Consider the following 17,193-nt stretch of genomic DNA (forward strand, 5'->3'; position numbering starts at 1 on the left):
CCTGTCGTTGCCTAATTTATGGTTAAATGAGAAAAATGTCTTTGTTTAAAATATTTTTTCCCTCCATTTTCCACTTGCTCAATGATTACATATTGAATGGAGAAAACTTAGATCAGTCACCAATAATTCTATCACACAGAGATAACCACTATACTTCTCTGGCATGGGTGATGTTATATAATATTGTCTCATCTTTTCGTGTCAGCAAGTGTTTATCTTCAACGTGAATTTTAGTGACTTTTAAGTACCTTGTCACGTGACTCCACTAGGGTTTACCTATCCATTGCTCTCCTGTTGGACATACAGATTGTTTCCATTTTTCCATGTTACAAACATCATGGTATGTTATCAGAGAGCACCATTCATCACTCCCCACGGGTTCCTTCATTACAGTAACGGTTCTGGCCTTTTTCTGGGGTATAGTGACTTACCTAATAGGTAGGCATGTTTGGGATGGGGACCTGGGCCTGTGTAGTTCACACCTCTTTCTTGGGGGAGCCAGACTGCTACCAGAGAGCAGATTCTTGCTGAGATACAGTAGGGGGCGGGGAGAAACCTGTGATAGGTCCGTTAAGTCTGCCCGCTCTGGGGTTCAGCATTAGGAGGTGTATTGAGGCTGCATATCGAAGGTTTGGTCAAAATGACTCTTGTATATCTGTGCCCACTTAATGATTCTCCCCTTCATAGAACTTCCAGAACTGGGATTTTTTTGGGGTCAAGTATATTTTAGGTGTTTTAATACAAATTTTATATCCTTCTCTAAAAAGTTTGTGCCACCAGCAGAGATTAGGGTTATGACTGTCTATGAAAGCTTTCATATATACATATATTGAGATATATCGTGGGTTTATAGATATATATATATTTAATATATAGAAATTATATGTTATATATGAGGTGGGATTACAGATGCATATCTACATTTAATATATAAAATATATTAAATTTTATATTAAATATTAAATACAAATTATATTTATAGTAAATGTATATTTATATATAAGTTGTCTAAAAATATACATTTAAACCTTGATTTTACCCAGAACAAATATTGGAATTGGAAGGGGAGAGTTATGACGTTAATGTTGTCTTCCTCATTCTGAACCATCTAGGGGCTTCTCATATGAAATAATTTTGACCATTTCATGTATGTATAAAAGTATATATGTTTACAATAGTGATTAGAAAAGGAGTACTTGGTATACAAAACAAAAATAGGAGTTTTAAAAATATATCACTTCATTTATAGAAATAAAGGAGTGTGTTGGTTAATTAATCAAGAAGCTCAGAATGATCTGAAAAAATACCAACTGGGCTCTCCCATCTCCTGTCACCCTAGGTTTAAATGATGACTGGTGGTCATTGCCTTGAGAAGCCAGACTTTGTTTTCATGGGTCATAGATATTTCGACTCTAGAGAGGTTTGCATCATTTATTCTACATAGGGTTTCCATGTTTTTTGTGTGTTTTTTAAAAGCCAGGAATATGGTACCACCATAGATATCCACTGTTTTGCATAGATTTGAAATGACGTGAAAAAATTCCAGCCATCCTTTGGAGATGTTCAATAGAATCTCAACCCACTTCTTCCTTAGTACTGGGTGAAATTGGCTGTGATATGCTCATGGTCGAAAGGTATGTAGTCAGCAACACCTGGAAACAAGCAGAGAGTAACAGGAGGTTACCATGGTGCATATAACCACCCCCACCTCCCAAAGGATCAGCCCATCGTTAGAGAAGTAAAGTCACTGTAGAGCAAAATGGGCAGCTTGGTGAGTATGGAAGGAGCACTAGTTGAAATTTAGGAAGTCCTTGTTTCCAGGCTCTAGGTGGCCATAAGGAGCATGTCTTTGGGCAAGCCCTTTAAATTGTAAGAGCCTCGTATATAAAATTGCACAAAGAATATTTACCCTGGATTAGAAATAATGACTACTAGATGCCTAATACAGTACCTGATGTGAACTTAATAGGTGTTCAATAAATGGTGGTTATTATTAAAATGACTTATTTAAGCCAGATTTAGAGCATTCAGGGCAGGAACTTAAGATCACTTTTGATTTTTTTTGAGAATTCTTGTCTTTCAGGGCAAGAAAGCTAGATGGTGACAATATTGATGATTGGCTTTCAAGTAGCCTGGCATCAGAGAGAATAACAACCCCAGGCCCAAGTCTTTTTGGATCTCTGAGGCCTTTCTGTTTACCATTCTTTCCTTCAGAGAAGAGTCATAATCGGCACACGTGAGAATTAACCTACTTTAAGTTCCAGAGGCAATTCTTGAGATGAAGGTGGCAGGGGAACTAATAATAATAATGATTAGCATTTTTGAACGCATGTTACGCAAAAGACATTGCACTTACTCATTTTAAACCCATTATTGCTAATTGTCACAATAACCCAAGAAATGGTTGTTACTATTTCCTTTTTGTGGCTGTGGAAACTGGCTCAGAGAAGATTCATCACTTGCGTAAGGCAGCCGGTAAATAAGAGAAAGAGCTTCTAATCACGGCTCATGTGACTCTAAGACCCTTATTATATGCTTTGTTGCAATTCCACAGATTCTGATTGGCCAGACTTTATTAACTACATGATAGACTCTCAGAGAAACATCTCTCCCATTGTCATCTTGGATATTGAAGCACCTTAACAGAGCCCAGTCCTGGCTCTGCTGTGACTTTATTTGGCTTCACATCTCTCTGCAAGGTGACAATATCAGATTAACCAGGTAACATTATCTTTAGACAAAACCATACACCATTGCCCTTTAAGTTGGAGGATATTTTAGTTTTTGTGCAAAAAATTTAAAGAATGTTAAAGTTTTACTGAACTCTGGGACTTATTCATCCCTCTTTCCTCACACAAAATGTGTGAACCGACATTCCTCTCTTTGGAGATTTAAAAACAAAACAGTACAGCAAAAGAAAGCAAAGAATGACTTTTGAGTGAAGCTGTGGCATAAAGCATACTGGTTCCGCACTCGCCTGTCTGCCCTGGGGCACGCCAGATGGGCCTTGTACAAGTCCCTTTCATGTCTCTAAGACTTAGTTCCTCTCTCTGTAAAGAGTCACTAATACCTGCAGAGCAGATGTATGAAACGAGAAAACACAGCGTCTCTGCACAAGTGGCTGTTATTCTGTCCCTCATATTTGTTTACCACTGGCTATGAATTCACTGTGCTTTTGTTTTGTACATACATGTTTAATTTTTTAGCCCCAAGGTGGCCATCCTCTTAGATCACATGCTATGTTTTCCATTTTTTTTTGGTCTCTCTCACATTATTTGCTCTTTCCTTCTTCAGCCCTTAGTGTTGTAAGTAGATTAATCTACTTTTCTTGTTCACTGGATTTTCCCAGAGTAGAGTTAGGATTCTTGATTTTTTAAAAAAGCTATTTTAAATAGCCACCACTTCTATCTATCATCTATCTATCTATCTATCTATCTATCTATCTATCTATCTATCTATCTATCTATCTATCTATCATCATCTATCACTTATCAGTCATCTATCAACTATCACTCTATCATATATATCTATTTATCAAGCTATCTAATCACTATATATATTCATAATATATTTATGTATGTTCATATATATAACCACTGTATGTACAATTATTATTTATGCACATGTGATCTTACAAGTATTTACTGATTAAATGAATGAACTAATTAAATGAGGAAGTTAAAGAATGTAGCCATCAAACTTTGGAGGAAATGCCTGCATTCCTTTTATTCTCCGACCTTCTATCAAAGGCGTCGTGCCACTAAGGAACTGCCAGTACGTCTTGTGATTCACATTTTCTGTGATACCATTGATAGAAGAGACAATAGGGCCCCAAGATGTCATTGTGGTTTCAAATCTGTAAGAACAAAATCATATATATGATTAACACCTCACTTTAGGTCAGGAAATAAGAGGTTAAGATGTAGGGACAGAGACATTTAAATGCTTTAAAGATGAGATAAAATCATGCTTAAGAGAGAAAATGTAAATGACATAAATATGAAATCACTTGGAATTAAATGAAATTAAAATGAATAGATTTAAAAGAAAACCATCAATAAGCAAATTTAAAAATGTAAATGTCCAACAGTAGGCAGATAATTAGGTGAGTGATGGAATTAATATCCAACACTGGATATTTCACAGTTATGAAAACTATATTTTTCAACAATTTTCAGTGGCATGGGAAAAGGCTTGTGCAATAATGTTAAGTAAAATGTGGGATACAATTTTTATATGAAATATCTATTCCATCTAGATAGTGGATCACAACTTTTTGTAATATGCATAGAAAAAACACCTACAAAATTACGTAACAAGCAGCAACAGTGATTATATTGTGGACGGACTATAAAAGCTTTGTTTCCTTTATGCTTTTTTTTCCTCAAAATTTTCTACTATGTGTATTTTTTATTATATTCACTGTCAGAAAGAGAAAAATCAGGCAAAATTAAAGCTAAGCTCAGATAAGTAAAGTATATTCAGAGAGTTGTTTGAAAATTAAGTATTCTCGAAATGGGATTTTTATCCTGGAAGTTTTGGAGCTGGGCTGTGGGCAGCAGACACATGACTTAACCTAACCCTGTGGGACAGATCCCACATATCATTCAGTTGTCAGGTTTTTGGCCTTTGTCAATTTTTTCTCCTTGACATATCTCTGCAGAATTTGGGCCATGTCATCTATCCTTTGAAACTATCTCCTCTTTTCCTTTCCATGACCTGACATTTCCCCTCTACTCCTCCTATAGCTTCGTTTTCTCCAATTTCTCTACCGCTTCCTCATTTTGCAAACTATAAACATCCCCCAAAGTTTAATTTTCTCCTCTGTGATTCATTTCTGTATTCTGCTCTTTCCCGGCAGAGCAGTAGAAAGAACATGAGCTTCAGAGTCACTCAACTCTGGGTTCAGATCTCAACTCTATTAGTTACACATTATGTGACCTTAGGAATATTACTTAACATCTTTGGGCCTAAGTGGTTCAGTCTATAAAATGGGAATAATTAGATCTGTCTCCAGTTTTGTTGAGAGCATTGTATCTGCAGTTCTTTAACTTCGGTCATCACCTCTATTAGATGACTATCCAATCTCTTTTGCCTGTCCTGACCTCTCTTCCTAGAACTTCCTCTGTACCTCCAAAAGTGTCCTAATGTTTTTCTTTCAAACACCCACAATTAAAAATGTCTAGAGGGATTATGTCTTTTTCTCTAAAAGTATTTCTCTTTTCCTGACACTCTTGTCAACAGTGTTGAAGCTCCTCTCTCTTGACCTTCACATCCAGTACTGACAGAACCCTGTGACTCTTCCTTGCTATACATATGGACTTGTAGGATTTAACTTTTCACCAGAGATTGCAGGCTCTCAAGAGGCTATTCAATAAAAATCTGTAACATTATAAGAAGGGAAAAAAGTAAGTAAATGAAGGAAAGAGAGAGCGAAACTGGGAATTCAGGTTAGACTCGGGAAGAATGGTGAATGCCACTTGTAGTGCTCACTTGAACGTGGAATTTTTGCGTTGTGCTTCTTCTAGGACCACAAGAAGCACGGATCCACTTTTCACACTAACGTCAATGGTGAAATTGAAGAGCAGCTCCACCCCCCTCAGCTGGTTATTGATGGTGTATATGACCGTGATGTTGGATGCTGCGGTGGGGACAGGACTAGGATAGCTGGGTAGAGTGGCTTGCACCTCAGGATCTGTGAAGGGCGAAGAGGCCACATTTGTTAAAGATTATGGGGTTTGTATCAAAGGTGCAAAATCTGTTGTCAGCAACCCAACCCAGAAAACATTTCAAGAAATGGCAATGCCTTGTGGGTTGTTCTGAGAAACTGGTGTGATCTGTGAAGTTCCCATTTCCATTCTAGGGAACTGATCGTAGCTGAAGAAATGACAGCTAGTTTTACAATGAACAATTATTTTGTTAAAATAATTTGTAACCTAAAGGGAAGATTGAGAGCCCTAAGTTATATATTTTACATGGTAGTCACTGTTCAGTTGTTGTGGATTTTTTTTGTTAACCCTAAGGATGCGGAAGCAAAGGTTGTACACTTCAGACTATTGAACAGAGTACCTGGGCAATTACTGTGGAATCCTGGGCGGGACTCCATGGTCACCTGGCTAAAGCTGGCAAATCACTGGGAAGCAGCCTAAGGTTAGGGGAATGTGGCTGTGTCTGGTATGACTGGGATTCGGTTACTTGATTGGGGTCCCTGTGGATTCTGCTCTGAGATAGACAAGGAGCTTATTAATCTCTGCTTATCTTAGGAAGTCCATGCAACATAAGATGAATAGTACTTTATATTCGTATTTGAGTGGAAAGAAGAGTTGGAGGAATCTGTACCAAAGACTGGTTGTGTCTGGAGTGGTAGAATTTTTATGCAGGACTCCCACTTTCTAAATGCATATTTCCGCATTGTCTCTCTGTATTATATTTGTAATTGGGCAAAATAAAGATATTTCAAATAAAAAGGCTGTGTGCCAGGGTTCTACCCCATCCGTTTGGTGTGCTGTGAGCACCAAGGATTCATATTTAGATTTCCAAGACTTGGCTGAAATGTTGACTCTGTTCTTTTACTAAGTCTCTCAGACAAAGTTGATGGTTGGTTACACTTTCTTTGCTTTTGTATATGCCTTCTATTTCTATTTAATAGTTACTTCATTTCTCCAGATATTGTCATTTTTGCCTACCTATTTGTCTACCTATTTGGCTTTGTAAAGAGAAGATGTGATAAGATACTGCATATTAGGTACATTTATCTAATGAAGTGATACGTTATTTGATTGTTAGGACCATGGATCTTGCCTCTCTATCAGCATCTCACAAAATGCTTTACTCATAGTAGGCACTCACTGAGTGTGTGTTGAATGAAGTGGACATGAGGGCTGGATTCTGAGTGCAGGATGGTATATGGCTGTGTATTATCACACAACTCTTGAGGACTAGAAGTCAGATGTGGTTCTGCCCACATGGAAGCAATGGAACATAAAAAAACCGGTATGCCACTTAAAATGGATCCACTTAGCATTCTTGACATCAGTTGCCAGTTTACGACATGAGGAGAGACAGATGTTAAGTGTTCTTACCAGAGCTGCAAGACACGTGGGGCACATCTAGGTAGGTCTTGCCTTTCAGGGATGGGAGGATTTGGGCAATGGACATGGGGTTGTGGAATTTCCCCTGCTTAATCTCATTAAGCACTTCATCCATAGTCTTCTTGCAGTTCCACTCCTTGGTAGGTTGCTTAGGTGACACGGAGAGAGCCTGGGAGAGAGGGAGGGAGAGAGGCATAGCTGAAGTTGGTCTTTATATTCCTTACAAGGCATACACTTGGTCATTAATCTCTCTGATCACCCGGAGTCCAAATGAAGCTGTCTTGTTCACTGCTGCATCCCCACTTAGCTCAGTGTCTGTCACATGCTAGTTACACATTTAGTTCAGGGAACACTATTAGGGCTGCTATATTTACTAACAGTTCTTGGGACAGAGGATGAGGGTGAGAGCTGGGCAAAGCAGCTCCGGGGTGGGATGGGAAAGGGCTTCAGTCTAGGACAACATGGCCCTCTAAACATAGTAGACCTGAAATCACCTAATCCAGCCCTGGACACCACAGTTTGTGTGAAATAGTAAGTCTACATTTTTCTTAAACCAAAATTATTTGGATTTTGGTTATTTGCAAAATGAGTCTTGATTAACACACCAAGCAATTCGCTCTACTTGGCTGTCTTCTACATCTCACGGGTAAATAGAAATTGTAACTCCTGTTTAGCTTTGTGGAGGGGTCATATGGGATGTTATGCACAATCTTTCTGTAAAGTGTGACACGTGAGCTATTATTACCATTACCACCTCCCTCCCTTTAGGATTGTGCTGACCACAGCCACCAGAGCCTGGCAATGCCCTGAGATAGCTGATGATCGATTTACCTGAAGCTCGAGATGGGAAATGAGAGAAGGGAGAGGAGAGTCAGAAAAGGCTTTGTGAGCCAGAAGCATTAGTATGAGCAACCGGACAGTTTGGAAAGTAAAATCATCACTGTTAACCTCAGCAGCCATGAACCATGGCTCTTGCCAGAGGCCACTTTCTAGGGCACTTTGGATTAGGGACATCTGGTGGGTACTTGTCAGCAACCTTATCGTCTCCTTGCCATAGTAAACTCCCAGATCCACTACGTGAGCTGTAGCCCCTTGAGACAACATACTACCAACACCAACACTCTGGAGAGGAGTAACACAGTCAGCTGTGAGAAGTCATTAATAACTTCCCACGAGGAAGTTTATCAGATCCCTTTTCAAGTTAACTTTCAATTAGAGGAGTCTTGAAAGCATTAGATTATTGATGGAACAAAGAGGAGAAATTCAAGAACTGAGGAGATGCCTCATGAGTGCCCTTGGGAAGCAATGCGGGTGGCTCAGGTCACCGAAGGGCCCTGACATCCTGGAAGAGGGTGAGTGGAGGCTGAAAAGGAAGCTCAGTGTCACAATTTTTCTGCTGGGAGAGGCCACCAACCATTATTGAACACCACATTGTGCCTGTGATCGTTTTATGCATTTGCAACCTTGTTATTATGAGGAAAGGTGAAATTCAGATAAATTCAATATTTGCCCAAGATGGTGGCAGATGGGATTCAAACCCAAGTTGTTACAGCTCCTGTGCCCTTCAGTTTTCTACACTGGAGCATTTTAGATTAGAAAACGGTTATATATTAGACTTTTGGTGGTTTTAGACTTCAGGCTGCCTGGGTAGACTCCAAAAATGGGCCATAAGTGAGGCAGGAGAAGGCTTTTCGTCATAAACTGATAAGAAATTCACCGGCCTGTTATCTGCATACGGATATGGTCCTGCCTTTTAATAGGAAAAGCTTTGATTCTAGTAATAGCTTATTAGCGTGTACCCTGTAGGTAATAAAATCTCACACGGAATTCACGAACCAAATTAGCCAAAGCAAACACTTCTCTTGCCTTGTGTAAAGTGAAGCAAGTTGATTTTAAGTGAGTCATGTTTAACATGATCTAATTTTTAGCCAGTTTATGCTTCTTGCTAACTTTCAATGTGTGGTCTGTCAACACCAGCCTCCATCCCCCCCTCTCCCTAAAGGATTTCTTTCTAACAGTAGGCCGGAGCTATGTTAGGGTAGGGCTGGCGTTGCAACTCCATGACTCTGTTTCCCCGGCTTTCCGAGTTGGGAAGGTCATGATGTAGTCTTTCTATTCATCCCAATAGGGCATTTTGAGACTTTGAAGCACAAACTTCTTAGTTTGGAATAGAGGATTTGGCCATACATAACCCTTTAGTTCCTGATTCTAGTTGCTTATCCCCGCTATCATAGGTGTGTTTTCCATTAGTGTGCATCTGCTGCACTAATCGACCCTAATCAAGCAGCATGTTTTACAATCCAAGTCCAGGCATCTATACTAAGGAAGCATAGTATGGATTTGGTTACCAGACACACCTGGCTTCACCATTTATTAGGGCTCTTCGTGTGGTGAAAATGAGATCAATATTGAAATAGAGCTTGACAAAGATTAGATTTCAGTTAGTTTTAGATTATTTTAATTAACCATTTTGAATACAAGCCAGTCCTTTTTTTTTTTTTTTGGATCAAGATAAAGGGCTGAAAAAAAGAACACTGGCAAGGTGGAATTAGAAAATTCAATATTTTTTTGAGGACCTATTTTAATATCCTTATTTTTTTATACATCAAACTTCCATTAGTCTATAATTATTATGAACAAACTGATCATAATAATAAACCAATACATTTCTTGGATTTGTTTCTTTTTTTTTCCCCAAGGAAAGGAAAGAATTCATGTAGATTTGTTTTCACACTTTACCTATAAGGTAGGGAGGAATTAACACTTACTGGCATTTTATCAGTTGAGAAACAGGCACAGGCACCACAAGGAATCTATCTCGGGTCACACTAGCTGTTCTTTCCCAGAGATATTAGAAGGAGCCTGGTCTCTTGATCCTACAACCTGGTCTTATTGGCATGGACCCAATGAAGGGCATCAATGATGTGTTTACCTGCATGGCAAGGCCAGTACTGTAGATGTCCCCGATGATGCCATTGTCTTTGATCTTCATGCTGATATTCTCCACAGTATCTTTTAGTACCTTACCAAACAGGGTTCTATAACCTTCTTCTGATCCTACAGGGATCTTGTTGTACATACAGGTCAGAGCCAAGGTCACCACTGCTCCGGTGTCTGAAATGATAGGGGGTTAAGACCAACCACCACCACAGCAATATGAACAACTAACCATTATTGTTTGCTTACTGTGTTCCAGGTATACAAATAGGGCCTATAATTATCTCCATTTAAGGGGTGAGAAAATATAGTCCCAGAGAGGTTAAGTAATTGCCCAAGACCACACAGCTAGAAAGTAGTAGTGCAGGGACCTGAACCTAGATCTGTATGACTTCACAGCTCATGCTTTTAATTAATGTAGACTGGCAGTCTATTCAGTCCCACGTCTCTTATCCCAGTGTTTGTCTTTCAAAAATGTCACTGGTTCTTGAAGGCCTAGCAACCACCATTTCTCCTTGAAGCCTTCTGTGGTCATCTCAGCACAACATCTCTTTTCTGAACTTCTGTAACATTCATTGTACCTGTTTTGCAATCTCAGCACTCTCTACTGTTTCATTGTTACTGTGCTCCATGAACTCCTGCATAGTGTGAGCTTAACACCCCCCATAGTACCCAGGACAGGGTCTTTTCTATTATCTCTATGGAAGAACATGTGTGGACTGGATGAGCAAGCTCTGGCCTGACAAGGCCAGAACAAATGAAAGACTTGCTAGATGGCACCTTTTCTTTCATTGATCTTCCTTCCCTACCCTAATCTCTACAAAGTTGCATGACTTCATTAAAGGTGACAGAATTGTTGAAATCAGTGTTGTAAAAAATGTCCAGGTGCTCCCGATGGGGAATGGAGGCCAGTCTGTTCTTGACCCACAGTGAGGGGACTAGAGTAAATGTCTACCTGCTTGTTGACCTGAATGGCCCTGAAACGAGAGAGATTGCTGATGAGGCATGCATAAGGGAGTGAAAACCTGAGATAATGCCTTTGCTTAGAGTGACAGAGGAGAAAATGTGACTGTGAATGAAGGGCATCGTACAGAGAAGGGATCCTTAGATGCAGAAGGGTGGGCCCAAGAAGGATGTGGTGTTGTAAAGGGAAAGCTTCCATCCACAAGCAGCCATATATTTGCAGAATGAAGAGACGAGATGGTTCTACTATATCCTTGAAGGGGATCACAGTGGGCTTAGGGTTCAGAGAGTAGCTGTTGCATAGACAGAGCATATTTGAATGTTCTAAGGAGAAGCATTGAGAAGAAGAGAGTGTGGAAGCATCAGTAGTGATAAAAGAGAGGGTTCAGGGTAGAGCTGAGTCTAGATGTTGATTTAATAATCGGCTTGGTAACAACTCCTGGCTTGGGTGGCATGTTTATTGCTCCCAGTGGAGATTCTGTAACTGCCAGACATTTTAAGTATTATCCTGGTCTCTATGTTCTGCTATCTCCCTTTCATTTATTCCTTAATTCACATGTCCAACAAATATTTGTTAAATACTCCCCTCTACAGACATTTTCATGATCCCCAGCTCCTCCCCCTCCCACTTTCCCCTCTAGTCCCACCATTCAGTGCCCTCAATGTTCCCAGCTCAGGGCAGTTTGAAAGTGGTGACCCAACGTACCAACATTGAAGGGAGAGGCATTGGCCAGCAGGGCCTTGGCAAAACGGGCTGCTATTGGCAAGGTCCTCTCAGGGTTCTGCTGGCACAGAGCCAAGATCGCCAGACTGGGCTGATAGAAGCTTGATGCCTCGGCATTGGGGCCTTGGGAGGGCACAGAGGGCCTTCATAAGACTCGCATTCACCACAATGAGGACATTTGTGAGAAAAGAAATGCCAAATCTTTTAAATAGACATTGCTAGAAAACCTGTCCAAAAAGAAGGACCCTATAAGAGTGTCATCTGGCATGAGAATGGAATAAAAGCGATAGTGCTATCTTCAGGTAGGAGGTGGCATGGTAAGGCTGTGGCCCTGGGCCAGTGGTCTCTTCTGGTTCATTTTGGATAGGAAGCGAGTAACTCATCTGTGGAATTAGCAGAGGGAACCTGAGTGGAGACACATTGTCTCTTTCCTAACTTTCCACTCTCCCACCCTTTTCTTCCTAGGTGCAAAATTCTCAGGAAGGACCATTTGCCTTACTCTCCCCTCCCTTCTGACGAGGTCTTACCTGCAGGTTCCCAGTTCTTCATTTGTGTCTGCAGAGTCGATACTTTATTCCCAGAGTCTCGGCAGGAGGAGGTGAGGGCCATGATGTTGAGTGCCAGCTGACCAATGGTCAGATCTGCAGAGCAGAGAACAAAATATTTCAGGGTAATTTCAGGCAAGAGAAAGCATCAGGGGCCAGAGCTGAACTCTCTGCTTCTTTCTAGATCATTTTGATTTTTAAAAATAGCATGATTACTTTTTTGATCTGTCTTAACTCCTAGGGAAAGAAGTAAGGAAAAATCCTTAAGGAACACTTAATCCAGTGGGCTCTGTGTGACTTGACAACTCCACCAAGAATCTCTGGTATTTGTTTAGAAAAAGAGCAAGAACTCCCATACCAATTCATATGTGAAAATTCATAGTTGCAAAATAATTTTAACTTTATTTTCTAAATTGAGCTTCAGAGGAACTCCTGTGAGGGAGCAGAACAGAGATTTGACGACTGTACCCTTGTTGTTACCATTAGTGTTGCTGTTATTAGAATCATTTGCATTTTGCAAACGAGGTTGAGCAGGATGAAGAGACCTGTTCAGGGTCACAGGGCTCGTAAGTGGCAGAGCCAGGGGCTGGAAGCCCGCCGTGTCTGCATCGAATCTAGAGCTCCTTCAGCATGACTGCCTCCTCTATGAATGCCCTGGCCTCGCGCATATTTCCTTCCAGGTGTTTTACAGAAATGTCGGGAAAGGTGTTTGGGAGATTTAGGTATGATCAGAGGCCGCATCGGGGTGGGGGCAGGAGTTGGGATCTGGGGCGGTGAATGGTGTGCCAGATTCAGGGAGCATGTGGATGGAGAGGCTTTGGCTTCTCACTGTTTGTGCCAATGGCTGCGATCTTGTCAGTCAGGAGCTTCTGGGCCTCCAGGTTGTGGGGTCCAGCCAGGTTCATGGCAATCAGGATGCTGGGGTTGGGGAAGGCTGAGCTGGTCACTGAGTTCTCCATAAGCACTTGTATGCCGTTAACCAAGGGCTGCTGTGCTGGGGGAACAGCTGAGAAGAGACAAGCCGTTTACAAACCCCTCACCGTCATTCCCTCCTCCCAGAAACATGTTCCCTGGGTCCTTTAGGGGGAGACAGGGTTAGCGTTGCAGTCCTCGGAGATGATTACTCAGGGGTGATTACTAAAGAGAAATGGAGAAAACATTGAGATTTCCTTCTGAGGCCCATCAGTCCCACCATCTACTCAGATAATTTTTATCTTTAAGAAAAGTGATTTCTCATTTAACAACTTCAAGCGACAGTTCATATTCTTTCTCGTACATTTCGTCAAAATGACTGTTTTCCTTTCATCCATTTTTTTCTCTCATTCTTACATGAGGAATTCGTTAAAGATTTGGGATATGACTCAGTGAGTAGCCCAAACTCCCACTAGGAGTGGTACCTGGTCAGCACAGTCACTGAGTGTGTCTTTGCACCACCATTCCTGAAACACCATTTCAATCTCTTTTTATATAAAATGCATGGACCTGCCTCCCAAAGAACTTGCACTGTTAAGTCAGGAAAGATGAACTGCACACACGCGCACCCTGGCTCGCCCATTTTGGAGCTCCTATAGTGATCGCTTTTTAACTACGTTCTTCTCATCAGCAGACCTCAGTGTCTGAGGTCCCTGCCTATCCCCTGGTGTAGCTGCTTCCCTGACGTCCTCGGGAACCACACCATACTTACGGCAAGAGCTTCGGGGCTGGGTGCTGGTCCCAGCCATAGCCCAGAGAAGGTTCAGGAGGTACAGGGTAAGCCAGGCCATCCCTCTCTTTCCCTTTCTGCCCACGTCTCCTGTTCAAAATCCCGGTATTATTAAGAAGAGAATCTCTCTACTTTCTCTTATATATGTTTCTTTTTATGGAAAGTCTGCCCTCCACCCCCATACCAGCCACTCCTAACCACCTCTGCTGACCTCTCCTTCCCTGATAGAATTCATTTCCATTTTCTTATCTAAGTTTACCTACATAGACCCTCCAGGGTGTCTGAAGGTGACTTCTGGGTAGCACAGTCATATGAGAAACTTGGGCTGTGTGTGCAGGGAAGGCAGTGATAACAAAGTGCCCTTTACCAAAATCCCGGGTCTTTGCACTGGGAGGTTTGGCTAATGCGTGAGTATAAATGAAACTTCCTCCCAGGCCATGTTACACCCTGTCAGGCAGCCTCTGTCTATCAGCAACTGCTTCATAGCGGTTTGGATGGTTCCTAAGACATCACCTCACTGTATGGCTTGAGGTACGTGCTTTGCCATCTGCCCTTTGGGGCTGTCAGGTGAGCATCTACCAGGCGAAGTCTGGCTTTGTGTAATCAACGCAGTCGCATGACCTGGTTTCCAGCCTAGGCTCTTCGAAGTTGTTGACTTTAGGTGGGTAATGGACCAGTTTCCCAGGAATTGTTCTGTTTGACTTCTCTTACCTTATCTGGGGATGGAAGTAGTTTCAAATACCCAGGGCTTTCAGACCTTATCTTTTAAAGTAAGTAATTAGAAAATGTGGGATCAATGCACTGTATTAAGTGTTGAGTATACACAGGTGTGGGCAAAAGTAGGCAAAGAACTCCATGCCAAAGTGTGCTTGAGTATAGCAAGTAGACTACAAATATTCTCACAGTGGCTCCCTCACTTCTTTCATGTCTCTACTCAAAGGTCGGCTTTTAAAGAGGTCTTCCCGGACCACTGTACATAAGACAGGCTCCCCACCGACCCCCACTGTGCCCCTTACCTGTAGCACTTCTCACCCTCTGTCACACTATGTGTGCAGGTCATTTATTGTTTCTCCTCCCCACTAGAGTGTCTATTTCGTTCCCTGTTCTGTCCCCAGCACTTGAGATACTACCTAGCTCACAATAGGGAGGTACACTTGAATACCTTTTGAATGAGTGAGTGGATTAATGAACAAATATAAGACATGGGTTATAAACCATATTTTTCTTTCCCAGGGAATGTTTGTGGTCTTGTGAGGTGAGAGTGCAGGGTTCATGTTGGGGTGCGCTGGAATGCCTCTGACGTGGCCCTGTGTTCCCACCAGCTGGTACATGCCCTTGCATAACTCCTCTAGAGTGTGGGCTGGCCTCCCTTTTAATGGATATAATACAGCAAAAGTGATGGGATGAGGTTATGAAAGGCCAGCTTCCCTCTTGCTTGCAGTCTCTCTCTGGCTCTTCTCGGCTTCTGCTCTACTAAAGCTATCTACCAAATTGTGAGCTGCCTTTTGGAGAAGCCGTGTTTCAAAAGCAGCCTCCAACCAACAGCCAGGGAGGGAGGAATCCTGCCAATGACCATGCGAATGAGCTTGAAAGCAGAACCTTCCCTAGTCGAGCTTTGAGATGAGGGCAGTGCCAGGCGGCATCTTGACTGCAGCCATGTGAGAGACCCTGAGCCAGAGGACTCAGTTAAGCCATCCCTTGGATTTCTGACCCACAGAAACTATGAGATAATAAGTGTTGTTGTTTTAAGCCATGAAGTTTTAGGGTAACTTGTTATGCAGCAATATGCAACTGATACATGGCCTATGGTGGGAGACGAGACCAGAAAGGCAACTTAGCTCTGTGGTGGAGGGCCTTGCATGCCATGTGAAGGAGTAGTAGGCAGAATAACAGCCCCCTGAGATGTCCATGTCCTAATCCCTGGAACTGGTGAATGCGTTGGGTTACCTGTAAAGGGAATTAAGGTTGCTAATAAACTAACTTTAAGATAGGAAGATTATCTTGAATTATCTGAGTGGGCCCAATGTAATCACAGCAGTTCTTATAAGTGGAAGAGGGAGGCAGGAGAGTTCGAGTCAGAGAAGGTGATGTGATGATGGAAGCAGAGGTCGGAAGGATACAGTTGCTGACTTTGAAGGTGGAGGGAACGTGAGCATCTTCCCAAAGCTGGAAAAGGCAAGGAAATAGATTCTCCCCTAGAAACTCTAGAAGAACCCAGCTCTTTCAAAACCTTGATTTCAGCCCAGCGAGATAAATTTCAGACTTCTGATAATAAATGTGTCTTGTCAGCCAACAAATTTGTGACAGTCAGTTACAGCAGCAATAAGAATCTAATACAGGAATAGGAACCCAGCATGGCATTGACCTTGGCTTCCAGAGCCTGTGCATGACCATCCCGAGAGGAGGCACACAGCCTGGTGTGTCCACTCTTTAAACATACACTTCCTTATAAATGATCTCTTATGGCCATGGTGCTGCAAGATTGATTATGACACAGTTTTTTCAGTTAGCAAATAACTTGCAGAACAGGAAACACTCAGGTCATGCATTACTTCACGACATGATATATTGGCAGTCCTTGGTTAGCTATCAACTGGGCTAATTTATGATTTTTTAAAATTTATTTGCTTGTTTATTTCCTGTGCCTAATTTCCTGGTATCAAAGCACCCAGACTCTCTCTCTCTGGACATTTTAAAGGCTTATTTGTGTTGATTATTTTTTGCTGTGGCGGCAGATGGAAGTGTGTCCCCTCAGACAATGTGATGGTTTTGTGACAGCCCCAAGCCTGAGGTGCTTGAGAATGCCGTGTGGCCAGAGCTAGGTTGCTCGGGTCCACGTTGGTGCACTGGCAAGGCAGTGGGATTCCATTCACTTCCTATGTCTGAGACTGAAGGCATTTCTACCGGATGACAGTGTTACTACCTTCCACTTAGAGACCACTGGCTGGGAGAAACTTAGCTCTTTCAGTTCAAAATGAAAGCTGATAGCATTAGGAAGCACAGCGGCATATAGTGAGACTTAATGCTGAGAGGGAGCGTTAGGGCCCTCAGAGGGACATTCAGTCTTCCGACCTTATTATACTGAGATCCAATTTCATTGGTCAATTACAGGGTCAGTACTTGGACGTGTTTGTGTCTATGTTTTTGGCTTAAGCCTCTTTATTTTTCATGACCAAACAGACCATATGTACTGGTTTTTCCAGGATAGTGTCAGTTCTTAATCTGTTTTTT

General features: G+C 41.8%; 1 protein-coding gene across 1 annotated transcript; it reads right to left on the reverse strand.

The window, feature by feature from the left end:
- Positions 1-1,590: 1,590 nt before the first annotated feature.
- Positions 1,591-14,023, reverse strand: CBLIF (cobalamin binding intrinsic factor). The gene is made up of 9 exons (XM_016200433.2): positions 13,945-14,023; positions 13,090-13,266; positions 12,243-12,356; positions 11,698-11,838; positions 10,024-10,205; positions 7,083-7,260; positions 5,494-5,695; positions 3,738-3,856; positions 1,591-1,652 (listed from the first exon to the last, which is right to left on the reverse strand). Exons 1-9 carry the CDS (start codon positions 14,021-14,023, stop codon positions 1,591-1,593), a joined length of 1,254 nt encoding a protein of 417 aa, XP_016055919.2.
- Between the last annotated feature and the right edge of the window lie 3,170 nt (positions 14,024-17,193).

Source organism: Miniopterus natalensis, chromosome 11 (genome assembly GCF_054644295.1).
Source record: "Miniopterus natalensis isolate mMinNat1 chromosome 11, mMinNat1.hap1, whole genome shotgun sequence".
Taxonomy (NCBI): domain Eukaryota; kingdom Metazoa; phylum Chordata; class Mammalia; order Chiroptera; family Miniopteridae; genus Miniopterus; species Miniopterus natalensis.